This window comes from Maniola hyperantus, chromosome 22, assembly GCF_902806685.2.
Source record: "Maniola hyperantus chromosome 22, iAphHyp1.2, whole genome shotgun sequence".
In the NCBI taxonomy this organism is placed as follows: Eukaryota; Metazoa; Arthropoda; class Insecta; order Lepidoptera; family Nymphalidae; genus Maniola; species Maniola hyperantus.
This window is the reverse complement of record NC_048557.2, coordinates 7,275,409-7,290,515: the sequence shown is the minus strand read 5'-3', so window position 1 is coordinate 7,290,515 and position 15,107 is coordinate 7,275,409. Positions and strand designations below refer to the sequence as shown.

At 37.5% G+C, this 15,107-nt stretch overlaps 1 protein-coding gene across 1 annotated transcript in view; it reads left to right on the top strand.

The window, feature by feature from the left end:
- The first annotated feature begins 1,076 nt into the window (after nt 1-1,076).
- Nucleotides 1,077-15,107, top strand: part of msps (msps cytoskeleton-associated protein 5) — a 48,987-nt gene continuing 34,956 nt past the window's right edge. The window contains exons 1-6 of the mRNA XM_034980772.2: nt 1,077-1,251; nt 10,830-11,047; nt 12,728-12,858; nt 13,177-13,421; nt 13,854-14,017; nt 14,829-15,067. Coding sequence (XP_034836663.1) covers nt 10,846-11,047; nt 12,728-12,858; nt 13,177-13,421; nt 13,854-14,017; nt 14,829-15,067 — 981 coding nt within the window. The 5' untranslated portion in view covers nt 1,077-1,251; nt 10,830-10,845. The remainder of the gene's footprint in view (nt 1,252-10,829; nt 11,048-12,727; nt 12,859-13,176; nt 13,422-13,853; nt 14,018-14,828; nt 15,068-15,107) is intronic.

Here is a 15,107-nt window from a genome sequence, read left to right as displayed (position 1 = left end):
GCCCCATGGAATTATGCTATGACTGGTTAAAAATCTACTGTTTACTAAGCTATTACACTGATCGCGAACAATTTACTCTTATCCGTTGAGGAGTTCCAGTATCTATCTTCGAAGATGTTCATCAGATCTTCACCAAATTGAAATGGGACCAACTTTGAAGTATACCCTTTTAAACAAAAAAAGAATTTTCAAAATCGGTCCAGGCGTTTTTGAGTAATCGGGGAACATACATAAAAAATAAAAAAAAATAAAAATAAAAAAAGATTCCGACGAATTGAGAACCTCCTCCTTTTTTTGAAGTCGGTTAAAAACAAAAATTGTAGTCAATTTTTAAAACAAATCAATTATTTCTTCAAAATACTGCGTAAAAATAAGCGCATCCCGACTATTTAACTACTAGAATGAATGTTTCTATGTGCGTTATAGACTTTGAAACCACCTAACCGATGTGCCCCAAACTGGTTTAAATATAAAAGCAATCGTGCAAAGACGATTCTAGCGTTGTTTTTTTCATTTAGCGTAGTAGGAAACGCTGGGTATCTGCAAATTTTATTATATTTAAGAAGTAGGCATGTTAAGCCTACTGTATAAGTTAAAAGTAAATTATTACTAGGGAGGTAGTAGGTCCTAGAGGCTACTTTGTAGGTGTGCATGTCAGTGTAAAAGTTTTAGAATATTATGGAGTTTCAATCAATTTGATAGTTAACACAAGGTAAACAATTTTATTTTTATTACGATAGGTATAGATTCTCCAGTATTTTAAAAAATAAATCAAATATCAATATTTTTTGGTTGCAGTACATGCTGTTACCACAAGAACGAAAGTGGTGGCCTTAGTTTAGTTTCAATTCTTTTCGGTCGATTTATATATTTATATTATTTTTGGGTATTCCCCACGTATTCCCGCATCTCTTCAATATTATTTTGGACATCAGACTCGATTCCTCTCTTTATTCGGGGGTAGATATGATAAGATGATAGTCATAGATGATAGTTTATTTTTGATAGAAAAAAATGACAGATTTGATATATTTTGCGCATTGGCAACATTTATTCATACGTCCATTTTCTATGAATTCAATTCATTCGCAATCGCAAAATTAAAAAACGACGTCGAAATAGAAATTCTTTTTGTGGATTTACTTACAGATAACTTCTGGTTAGATAATGTGAAATTTTAACGATTCATGTGGTTTAATTTCAATTTCACTCGTTTAATTATCCTGACGCATTAAGAACATCTGTGTAACGGTAAGTTTAATTGCATGAAGTGGCATGAAGTAATTTTGTTTGTATCGTAGAAAGTGACCGTTGTCGGGCGTCTGCCCAAAGTATGTGATCCAGTTTCACATCTCGCTTTATATCCGCATATTCGATACGGCTATAAATGAAACGGCCCATAATTAAAGTCTTTTGTTAGGTATAATCCAGGTAGCCATTCTGTTAACGCAATGAAGTTAACGTTGCCGTTCTGAATCATCAATTTTGTGAGTTTTACGTCTTTCTGATGTATTTCCTTCATTAAAGGATTAAGTTTTGCGTAGTTGGCACTCAATTAAATTGTAAATATTTAGGTATGCTCATAGACATTAGTAATAAAAACAAAAAACAACAAAAGTTTTACCTATTACCTACCTACATGCTTAAATTATTCCTTTGTAACAATAAGACTTCTTGAAAAGCCATAAATTGGCTAGGACTTTACCTGCATAGGTGTAATTGCACGATTTTTCATGCATGCTGCAGTAAATAACTGCAATCCTTGACCTTGGTAGGGAATCACGTTAAAGGTCGCACAAGATGCATATTTAGTACAAAAATTGGTTTCATGGTTAGCAAGAATCCTTTTCAATATAAATTGAAATTACATATGCAAGACCAGACTTGGCCTTTAATACTCTTATGAAGCCTTTGTGAGGTGTGTGAAAATATGAACTTATTAGAAAACAGGTGAAAACAATGGTGTGAATTTGGTTGTAAACTAAACGGAACTAAATAAATAGTTGGGCTAAAAGTATGGTTATCATTTTCACAATGTTCCCTGCAGAAAAGTATTCTTTGGTAAAAATATCTTTAAAAAAAAGAATATTAGCCAAGTTTATCATGCCTACTAATATTCCCCTTTCCCCTCCAATTAAGCGTCAAAGCTGCTAGGAGTAGGTACAACAATAGTGCAAAATGTGGGGTTTGAACCGGCAGCCTTACTGTTTTCAGTCTGCTCCTTTAACCGTTGAGCTATCAAGGCTGATCTTATAAGAATTTAAAGTTATCTTTATTCACTTTGATACACAGTTGAGTTTTTTAATGAAAGAAAATACAGATCACCATTTTGGGTTGGTATGTTATGTTATGCCAAAGTAAATAAGCTGAGTTCATGAGAGTGTTGTTTTATTTCCTGTGTAAATAAGCTGAGTTTCTGGGCGAGTCCTGTTGTTCCTTGTGTAAACAAGCTGAGTTTCTGGGAGAGTTCTGTTGTTCCTTGTGTAAATAAGCTGAGTTTCTGGGAGAATCCTGTTGTTCCTTGTTTAAATAAGCACAGTTTCTGAGAGAGTTCTTTTTTTATTTTTGTGTAAATAAGCTGAGTTTCTGAGAGAGTCCTTTTGATTTTTTGTATAAATGAGCTATGTTTCTGAGAGAGTCCTGTTGTTCTTTGTCGATATAATTTGCTGAATTTCTGAGAGAGTGTGTTGTTCCTTGTGTAAATAAGATAGGGCGAGTTGACTGTAAGTGAATTTTTATAAAAAAAAGTTGTATGCAATAGTTATAGTATGTTACATGGTGCGCCTTAAAACTCACTCAATGTTAAGGTGTGTGTTCATGCTTAAATAGCTATAAATATGAAAAAAAACTAGCTTATGCTCGCGACTTCGTCCGTGTGGACTACACAAATTTCAAACCCCTATTTGACCTCCTTAGGGGATGAGTTTTCTAAAATCCTGTATTAGTGGATGCCTACGTCATAATAGCTATCTGCATGCCAAATTTCAGCCCGATCCGTCCAGTAGTTTGAGCTGTGATTTAATAGATCAGTCAGTCAGTCAGTCAATTAGTCAGCCAGTCAGTCAGTCACCTTTTCATTTTATATATTTCGACTAGCTATTAAATAACAAAGACAAAGACCATTGTATATGACGGAGCAGAGGTTCCTGTAGTGTTTTTAAAAAGCATGACGTCAGCATTGCTGACGTCATGTACACCCTTGTCACTCATAATTACTATCCACTAATAAACCTTTTGAATAGTCAAAGGCAATTTAGGTTATGTAAATTACAGTTTAATCATGTAAGCACACTTTTATTCACAATCAAATCAACCATCTTGATATTAAACTGATAAATGAGAAATCTAGATCATGTCGCGTATTTACATCACATCATCACATTACCGAGAATGTTAAAACTATTTTAAAACTAAAATACGAAACACTTAGCTTATTTCGCAGCACGCCCGCGTCGGATGAATCGACCTGCCTGCACCGTGGTCGCGAAGCAATGAGAATGGTTTTTGTTAAGATGGCGGCTAGCAGCCCTATTTTACCGACCATTCCTTCAATGGTCACCGGCGGGCTACTAGCGCCATCTTTGTTATTAGAGGGAACTAATATTTGGTGATTTTACCGACACGGGCTTACAACTAGCGCCACCTTTTGATCTAAGGTGGGGTAACATTATTTGACAAATATTAAAGTTTATTTAATTAATTAGCAATGAACAATAATTATTATAATCTAATTTTAATGTTTACGAATTATTCAAGTTCAAACAACCTGTCTTAAGAGTTACCAACCTTACGCCATCTAGTGTTCTCACATGGAACTTGTCGAAGCTTGGTAACTCTTAGAAATTATTTATTTAATCTATCTAACTATTAACTAAACGCTTCTAAAATTGCCTTATAATTATTTACAAATTATTCAAGTACATAAAAGTAATCATCAAGATACAATGAACTGTGAAGACATGCAAGGATCCACATCTTAGTCAAATGTGTGAACACAAGTTCTCTAAATAAACAATTAGGTAGTTATAACTCAACTACTACTATTAACTGTCTTAATAGTAATAAATTATTATTATTAAATTATTATAACAGTTAAATACAACCAGTATTAGTTTTATGTTGAACCTGATGGCGCTTGCGCCGATACGGCCTTTCTGAGGAACAGTGCGCGCTCTGCACTTGTTCACCTTCTGTAACAAGAAATATTAAACTTTGAAATGCGTATCTGTGATACGTCGTTTATTTATCTAGGTTTTGATTACATTACGTAGTGCTCGAAGAATAAAATTAAGTTTCTTATTTAAAAGTTTATAACGAAACTTCTTTTAAAATAAACATTTATTTGATACTGCTTTACGTCTCCCCACGATAGCAATAATCATTACATAAATAATAATATTAGGATTTTTATGAGTACTACTATACGTCTCACTACGCTAGTAATACAGTCATATTATTATCTACTGAGCGTCTCACTACGTCAGCAGTCATTTAAGTCAAATTAGTTATTTCAGTCATATTTCATAGTCAATTTTATTTTTGATATCACTGTACGTCTCACTACGCCAGCAATATTTTATTAAGGTAGAAAGGTCGATGCTGGGGTCTGGGCCATAATGGTATTGTTAGTACCCCATAGTGGTATTTTATGACCGTGGTCCCCAGAGGCCCTAAAGGAACAGGAAAGGTCGATGCTGGGGTCTGGGCCTCATAGTTATGACCGTGGTCCCCAGTGGCTCTGAAACAATTGGGTTGATGCTGTGCTCTAGGCGTTCCTGTCTCGGCGCCGTGGTACACAGAGGCTCTAGAGGACTAATGGGAAGGTCGATGCTGGGGTCTAGGCCTTATTTTTATGACCGTGGTCCCCAGAGGCTCTGAAATATAAAAGCATGCACACGGAATAGACGTAAAGGAGTTAACGAATAATCTTATAACAGTACTTATTACTATGCTTTAGTTATGAGTTTTAGCCTTTTATTATTATGATGATAATCATATCATGAGTTAACCAATTAATAATAATGTAATGAAGTAGAATTTGTTTAATTGTGAAGTACTGCTATAAGAGGAGAAAATATTTTAGTTTTGATAAAATAGAGGTTACAATCTCACCGTTTATGTGGTGGAGCTAATCGGCAGTCTCGTCGAGGACCCTCTCGTTGGATGTGGAGGGTCGAGGCTCGTAGTTAGTCATTTCCGACGCCTCGGTGTCGTGTGGCTCGTGGTTGGCTGCTGGCGGTGTGAGGGCGCACTGGGAGGAGTGCTCGGGAGCGCCTGCGTTGATGTCCGTGTCCGCCGATACGGTTGCCTGTTGACCAGGGTGTGGTGCTCGGCGAAGCTGGTCGTGGGCCACTTTTCGAGGGCGGCCTTGTCCTACCACCCTTTTGACTAAGTAGCGGTCATTTTCGAGTACACGACAAATCTCGTACGGTTCACTAAACTTCAGGTCTAAGCACGTTTGGTTACGAGGGTTATTTTTTATCAGCACGTAGTCTCCTCTCTGGAATCTGTGAATTTGAGCTTTATTTTTGTCGAAGCGAGCCTTTTCTTTTTCCGCTGCCGCTGTCATCTTTTGTGTGACGTGTCGATAAAGCTGGTCAATATCGATGCTTTGCTGCTCTAGATTTACCAAGCCGATGAGCTCAGGCGGGACGCAGTGCTTGCGACGGGTAAGTAACGTAAGTGGTGCCGTACCTGTAGTGCGATGCGGTGTGCAGTTCAGAGCAAGCTGCAGGCTGTCTATAGCAGTATGCCATAATTCAGTTTCATAATTCTTTATCATTATTAAGGCATTCTTTAGGACTCCCATGACTCGTTCAACTTGCCCGTTGGCTCGGCTTACTCCTGGTGATATGGCGTGTATGCTGATACTGAACTGGTCGCAGTAATTTTTGAAGTCACCTAGGAATTCCCGACCTCCATCGACAATTACCTGCGCTGGCGTTCCAAACAGGTGTATCGTACGTTTGAGAGCTGCTAACGTACTTTGCGGGTTTTTATTGTTAGCGTGATATAAAAGTACGTACTTGCTGAAAGCATCTATAGTCACAATAATATAGTCATGGATGTTAGTAGTGCCCAATTTTCCTGTTATATCCATGTGGATGGTTTCAAATGCTGTCGTAGGCTTAGGTATAGGGTGAAGTTGCACTTGCACAGCACCTGACGTACCTTTAGATGTTCTGCATATAATGCAATTGTCGACAAAGGTTCTCACCACCGTATTCATATTATCAAACCAGTACGTTTCCTTAATCTTTTGTAAGGTCTTTTCCCATCCGGTATGTTTCAATGCATTGTGATAGCTGCTTATGAGACTCCATTGGAACGTCTTGGGTACCACAACGGCCTCTTGGTGTCCCAAGGTCGAGTCCTGCCAAACCTTCATAAGGACGTTATTTTTCAAAACATACCCGGGAACTTCCTGGTTTTGTAGGATGTTGTCAATTTTGGGTCGTAGTGTAGAATCACGGTGTTGTTCCACTTTCAGCCAATCCAAATCTTTGGTCATAATATTAACATTCAACGTACCTGGATTCCGGCTAAAGAAATCGGCGTGTTGGAGTGTTTGTCCTTTTCTGTACTCGATTTCAAAATTATAATTCTGCAGAAACGCCCACCAGCGGTATACTCGAGGAAGCAGTTCTTTCTTGTGTTTAGATGCTTTGAGGGCATTACAGTCCGTTACAACCTTAAACGTGCGACCATATAAGTACTGGCGGAAATGTTTTATAGCTCTCACCACTGCGAGCGTTTCGAGCTCGTACGAATGATAACGGCTCTCGGCGTCTGTAGTGCGCATGCTCATATATGCGACAGCATGCCGGCGACCGTCGATTACTTGGATGAGGACGGCTCCATATCCGAGATTACTGGCGTCAGTATGCAGTTCGATGGGGTAATCTTCCTGGAATATTGATAACACGGGATCAGACGTCAGGTACTGAATAATAGTATTACGTGCTTCTTCGTGCCGGTCGCTCCATTCCCAAGCGGCACCTTGTTTCGTTAGCTCGTATAAAGGTAACATTATGCTAGAAAAGTTGGGAATGAAGCGACGAAAATAGCCAGCTAGACCGTTAAACTGTCTAACTTGCTTAACATTTGTTGGCACGGGAGCTTTTACAAGTGCTTCTACTTTACGTGGACTTGGCTTAACTTGTCCATCTGCTATTATGTTTCCAAGGTATTCTATAGAACGCTTGAAAAACGCAGACTTCTCTATATTAATAGAAAAGCCTGCCTTTTCCAGTGCAATGAGGATTCTTTCTATACGAGAAATCCCCTCTTCAAAATCAATGCATTTACTCAAGACATCATCAACGTAGACTTGAGCAACGCCCGCTGAACCTAAAAGTTGCTGTAAGGCCCTATTAATACAGCGTTGGTATACAGAGCATGCGTTGCTCAAGCCAAATGGCATTGTTAAATATTCATATAAGCCATCAGGCGTGACAAATGCCGTTTTTTCTATAGACTGTTCGGAAATCGGGATTTGATGGAATCCTGCAGCCATATCCAATGTGGTATAGTAATGCCCGTTTGTCAACTGATCTATTTGGTCGGAAATTAACGGAAGGGGGTAATGGTCTCTAAGAGTGTTTGAATTTAACTCGCGGTAGTCTACACATAACCTGTCATCTCCGTTTTTCTTTTTAACAAGAATAATAGGGCTTGAATATGGCGAGACACTTTCTCTAATGATGTTATGTTCAAGTAATTCTTTAATTATGTTTTGTACTTTTTCGCGTTCTACGGGACTCAAACGATAAGGCCTACGTTCAACAAACTTATTAGGGTCCTTTAACCGTATTTCTAAATGTCCAGTATTAACGCGTGTTGTAGGGAATCCGTGAATGAATAGATGCAAGTATTTGTTCAACAAAATGCGCAATCGGTTAATTTCGTCATCGTTAGTAAGGTCAGAATTTAAATTGTCGAAAATGGAATTATTTGATTTTATGTGCATAACTGTATACTGTCGGACTAATTGAGTGCCCGTTGCAGTTACTAAAACGTTGAGATCATTATTACTAATCACGTCCATTCCTATTAAAATCTTGGAGGTCATGTCACCGTCCGGTACAACAAAGAACTGAATTTCAACGTTTACGTTATCAATTACACAAACTGTAACTAGAGTAAACAGAGATATAACTGGGACTCTCCCTATTCCACGTAAATAATTTACGCAATGAATTCTTTTGCCCGGTAATTTAGCTGCGACACTCTCAGTAATGACTGAGCATTCTGCACCACTATCGAAAACTGCTTGAAACGCGAAATTACCTATGATAACCTCTATTTGGTTTAATTTCGGTCTACCGATACAGTTTATATGGGAAACAACGGATTTTTCGCGTCGGAAACAGGTTTCAAATGTGTGTCCGGCCTTATCGCAAAATGTACAGACTGGCCTATTTGAGGGTACAGAACTTTTGTCTGATTTATCTTTATCGTTACTGGGCAGCTGTGTGGTATTGCTAATTTTAAATCTGCAATCACTTGTCTTGTGGTTATTTCTTTTACAAATTTGACAAAAGAGGGTATTTTGCGATTCGTTAGGCCGCGAACGTTTATTAGGAGGTTGTGGGGTATTATTATTATGTGGACGTTTAACGCGTATCGCTGAGGCTACAGATATTAATTCAGGCACAGATGTCGCCCTAGCATTTAATAACTCGATTCTAAGTCGTTCATCGTTTACACAACCGATCACCGCCTCAACTGCATATTCGTCACCTAATTTGTCTTTAGTTATGCGTTTCCAGAGAACCCACGCTTTGGATAAAAATTCTGACACGTCTTTACTTGAATCATAAATATGTTCACGAAATTTAACTATATCGCGCGAATACCTTGATTCTGGTTCGAATGTAGTAATGAGGTTATCTCGAAGCTCTGCCCACGTTGATGTAGTAACAAGCCAATTATCGACCCATAATTTGGCCCGTCCTTTAAGCAAACTACCCACCTTCATCCGTACTTCGTAGTCGTTGAGGTTATATAATTCAACAGCCTGGGTAACGTGTTGGCACCATTCACGAACACCTATGTTGGCGTCGGGATCATAGGAGGGTAGGAATATGTCATTTATTTTTACCTTCTCCGATCGCGGTGGCGCTGACAATCGATCAGACATTTCCTTCATGGTCTGCATCATCTGCATAAGGAAATTAGCAGGCATATTAACACTGGTAGGCGCCGCCTGCGTAGGTATGGTGTCTGCGCTTTCCGCAATCTCAGCGGGCAAACTTCTATCTGTTGGTGAAGTAGGCTGGGTACTTACGGTTTCTGATGCCTGGTGCACCGCAGTAGTGGGATCGTATCCCACTTCTGATGACGGAGCAGAGGTTCCTGTAGTGTTTTTAAAAAGCATGACGTCAGCATTGCTGACGTCATGTACACCCTTGTCACTCATAATTACTATCCACTAATAAACCTTTTGAATAGTCAAAGGCAATTTAGGTTATGTAAATTACAGTTTAATCATGTAAGCACACTTTTATTCACAATCAAATCAACCATCTTGATATTAAACTGATAAATGAGAAATCTAGATCATGTCGCGTATTTACATCACATCATCACATTACCGAGAATGTTAAAACTATTTTAAAACTAAAATACGAAACACTTAGCTTATTTCGCAGCACGCCCGCGTCGGATGAATCGACCTGCCTGCACCGTGGTCGCGAAGCAATGAGAATGGTTTTTGTTAAGATGGCGGCTAGCAGCCCTATTTTACCGACCATTCCTTCAATGGTCACCGGCGGGCTACTAGCGCCATCTTTGTTATTAGAGGGAACTAATATTTGGTGATTTTACCGACACGGGCTTACAACTAGCGCCACCTTTTGATCTAAGGTGGGGTAACATTATTTGACAAATATTAAAGTTTATTTAATTAATTAGCAATGAACAATAATTATTATAATCTAATTTTAATGTTTACGAATTATTCAAGTTCAAACAACCTGTCTTAAGAGTTACCAACCTTACGCCATCTAGTGTTCTCACATGGAACTTGTCGAAGCTTGGTAACTCTTAGAAATTATTTATTTAATCTATCTAACTATTAACTAAACGCTTCTAAAATTGCCTTATAATTATTTACAAATTATTCAAGTACATAAAAGTAATCATCAAGATACAATGAACTGTGAAGACATGCAAGGATCCACATCTTAGTCAAATGTGTGAACACAAGTTCTCTAAATAAACAATTAGGTAGTTATAACTCAACTACTACTATTAACTGTCTTAATAGTAATAAATTATTATTATTAAATTATTATAACAGTTAAATACAACCAGTATTAGTTTTATGTTGAACCTGATGGCGCTTGCGCCGATATATATTATCAGATACAGAGTTGCATTCCTGCAGTTGCATGTTATGCATTATGTGCATAAATTTCACTGTTTACTTGCTACATTAATAGTAATGGAAACTGGTATAAGAATTGACTTACATATAGAAAGAGTGACTTAGTTGTCTGCTTGTAAGTGCTAATGTAATAAATTATTCAACATTTAAGTTGAAATATTCACCACTACAAACAATATAATAATCAAAGTGATATTATAACAATTTCAAAATGGCTGCCATGTAAATAGTTTTTAAGATGTTCATAATCTTGTATGCTAGTACAAAACCTTCATGTCTGAGTCTGCCTCGCACTTGAACAGGTTTTTTTAGGTGCATACTTTTAATATATGTATTTCAAATTAAGCTATTGATTGTAGTGTATCATGGACTCATCGACTTTGCAAAGTAATGCCAACTTCCATCTAACAAAAATCTAAATTACATTATTTACTTTCAGTCAAGATAACTCCACCATGGAGGATGAAAATGAATATAAGAAGTTACCGACAGATGAGAAATGTGTTCACAAACTGTGGAAAGCCAGAGTTGCGGGATATGAGGAAGCTATTAAACTATTCAACCAGATCGACGACGAGAAGTCCCCTGAGTGGAATAAATACCTGGGTCTGATAAAGAAATTTGTAACAGACAGCAATGCAGTTGCCCAAGAAAGAGGTAAGAGATTTTAGTTGCTTGCTTTGAAATCTAATAGCCAATCAAAAGGTTCTATACCTTTGGTAATATAATATGGTTGCACTTTGTTATAAATAAGAAAGTGTGTCTGTTTATCTATCTGCATGCTAGATTTTCACTGCATATCTTAACCGTTTTTTGATGAAATTTGTTATAGAGATACGTTTTGCCCTGTAAAATCAAAGAGTTCCCACAGAATTCTTAACCTAAATCCACATGGATGGAGTCCCTGGCATTATACTCTGTCTTGTATTAGAAATGATCCTTCTTTAACATTTTTTTTAATATACGAAAATAAACAGCGCAATTTTACAATAAGTTTCATTGTAATATTCATCATCATTCAAATAATGCATTGTTGCAATAAGAATACTATAAATTCAGCTAATCACAACAATAATTGTGATTGTCATAATATTATTACCTGCAGGATCATGATTCCTTCCATAAACAATAGTAGGGTTTTTTGTGTTTGCTCTTTTCTCTCTGGTGTAAAAAACCGGCCAAGTGCGAGTCAGGCTCGCGCTACGAGGGTTCCGTAATACAGTCGTATTTTTTTGTACATTTTGATTTTTGCACGATAATTCAAAAACTATGAAGCATAAAAATAAATAAAAATCTGTTTTAGAATGTGCAAGTGAAGACCTTTCCTATGATACCCCACTTGATATAGTTATCTTACTTCGAAAATGGAAAATACTAATTATTAGTTTATGACCACAAATTTTTTTTGTGTGATGGAACCACAAATTCACGGTTTTCAGATTTTTCCCCCAATGTCAGCTATAAGACCTACCTACTTGGCAAATTTCATCATTCTAGGTCAACGTGAAGTACCCTGTAGGTTTCTTGACAGACAGACAACAAAGGTATCCTATAAGGGTTCAGTTTTCTTTTTGAGGTACGGAACCCTAAAAATGAAGCAAAACCAAGCAAATTTTTTTATCAAAGAATTTCTTTTTAATTCAAAATGATTCATTGAATTTCTCGTTAAATATTTACAAAAGTTTACCAATTAGGACACAAAGATTACTCATGTAATTCTATAGCATAGCAGTACACTCCATTATAATGTCTGGACTGGACTTTAATAAATGTTTATACAATCAATGATATCCAGGAAATGCTTGCTTGTTGTCAGAACAATATTAATTGATTGAGATAACCTAAATGACTCAAGCTAATATCTTCCTTTGAGCAATGGATAAACCAAAGATGCAAATTACATATAAGAGCACTTTAAAAATTTAAGATTTAGGGGTTTTTATTAAAGTTTTTTTTAATGTAATGATGAGTTAACACTGTATTGAGATGTCACATGGTATGTCACATGCAGTTAGGGATTCTCTTCTGGGGTTCAATCTTGGGCAACCTCTAACTTTTTGAAGCAATTAAATACAAATTGCTTTGACGGTAAACGAAAACATCGTGAGGAAACCTGCATGCCAAAGAGTTTTTTTTAATTTTTTTTTTTAAAGAATATTAGCCAATGATGACTAATATTCCCCTTTCGCGGGTACGACAATAGTGCAACTAGTGGTTGCAACGATTTGAACTGGTGGCCTACCGTTGAGCTATTGAGTTCTCATTCTGATAGGAGACCCGTGCTCAGTAGTCAGCCGGCGAAAAGTTGATGATGCTAATGATGATGATTTCCACCAGGTTTGGAAGCGGCGCTCGTTTTCGTGGAGAACTGCGGTCATGCAGGAAAGACGACGGGCGAGGTTATGTCCGGCATTGTTGCCAAGTGCATCGCCGCGCCGAAAACTAAGACAAAAGATCTCGCCTTGCAGGTACGTGAAATATTTAGTTTATAAACCAGAGCTCAACAGTCTGATAAAAAACCAGGCTTGGAAAAAAAAGTTTATAAAAATATTTGAATGTCTAAACGGTTGAAAATTGAAAACATAAGACTGTTTTTTTTTTTTAATAAAAATAGTAAGTGTTTTTTATTTGTTAGTGTTTTTTGTAAAGAATTGGCTACAATTCATTGTTGCAACAAGAATACCATAAATTCACCCAATCACAACAATTGCGATTGTAATAATGATTGATGCAGGTTTTACGGAATCAACCAGCTGTATTAACATATTTATACAATCTGTTGACAGATCACGCTAATGTACATCGAAATAGAAAAACACGAAGTAGTAGAAGAGGAGCTCCTAAAAGGCATGGAGCAGAAGAACCCCAAAGTCGTAGCCGCCTGTGTCTCAGCCCTAAACTCTGCACTTAAGCAGTTTGGCAATAAAGTGATAGCAATTAAACCAATGGTTAAGAAGATACCCATATTGTTGGCTGACAGGGATAAAGGTGTGCGAGACGAAATGAAAGCGCTTGTTGTTGAAATGCATAGGTTTGTGAATTTATATTTTACTAGCTGATGCCCGCGACTTCGTTCGCGTGGATTTAGGTTTTGAAAATCCCGTGGGAACTCTTTAATTTTCGGGGATAAAAAGTAGCCTATGTCCTTCCAAGCTATCTCTGTACCAAATTTCGTTAAAATCGGTTGAACGGTTGAGCCGTGAAAGGCTAGCAGACAGACAGACAGACATGACGAATCTATAAGGGTTCCGTTTTTTGCCATTCGGCTACGAAACCCTAAAAATGAATTGCTGAATGTGTTGCTGATCGCAAATCTCGAGCACAGCTGAACCGATTTCGCTAATTCTTTTTTTATAATATTCCTTGAAGTACGAGGATGGTATGGTTCTTACTGAGAGAAAAATTTAACAAATTGCCGAGACACACTTTCTCATTTATAATATTAGTATGGATTTTGTTTAAGATGGATCGGAGTAGCAGTAGAGCCTCACATAGCATCCCTTCAAGCGGTGGTGCAACAAGAACTTAGGGAAGGGTTCAGTGGCTCCGGAGGGGCTACACCCACCAGATACCTGCGCTCTCAGCAAAACAGAGTGCGGGATACACCACCTTCAGATGCTGTTGATGGTATGCAATTTTTTATATCTCTCTATCAACTTTTGACAAGTAACTTTTGAATCGTCAGAAGTCCACGTTTTGGAATGACTTTCCTACCGAGAAGAACCAGCAAGAAACTCGGCGGTTGTTCTTTTCATGCTTATTTGATATACAATATTATCCTCAACGGTATTTGACAACTAGTCAAATCAGTAACTTTTTATCAAACATCAAAACGCGCACTATTCGCGCGATATTCTATGATATACTGGAATGTGACGTCACATCATAGTGACGTACTTTTTTAGTTGAATCGATAATTTAAAATGGTTATTACACTTAAAACTAACAAAGGACGTGGATTTTACGTATTTTGGAAGACCCTCTATTTAATAATCACCGAGAAATAATTTATTTTTGATGTAGTCAAATACCCAATTGCAGTTCCACGCATAGCTAGAGCTATCTGCATCATATTCCTCATTGCATTATTAAAATGAGCATTTCTACAGTTATTGAAATATGTTCCTTGCTATTTACTCGAAAATCGTAAAAGGTACATTACTCATTGAAAACCCCGTCAAGTGTGAGTTGGACTCGCACACAAAGGGTTCCGTTTGATCATACAAGAAATAACACAATGCACTTTTTAATTTGCATGATGGCCATTTTGTTTTTTTTTATTATTAATTGTTGTTGAAAATTTCAACTCTCTACCTTTTACGGTTCATGAGATATAGCTTGCTGACAGATGGACGTACAGATTTTCTACACTTACAGTACTAAAAAGTTGCATTGTTTTAAGTCTAGAATCCAACTTACCCAGCAAATGTTAATCCAGGTGGTGCAGACGATGAAGACGCAGAAGCGGGTGGCGGGGACTCCCCTGACATGGACCCTTACGAGCTTTTAGACCCAGTGGAAATCCTCTCCAAACTACCCAAGGATTTCTATGACAAGTTAGAGAACAAGAAGTGGCAGGAACGGAAGGAGGCACTAGATGCCCTCGAGCATTTATTGAAGCATGCACCTAAGTTGGAGCCAGGGGACTACGCTGACTTGGTTCGAGCTTTGAAAAAGGTGTGTATTGCTTCTTTTTAAATACTTCGTCATAATTAAT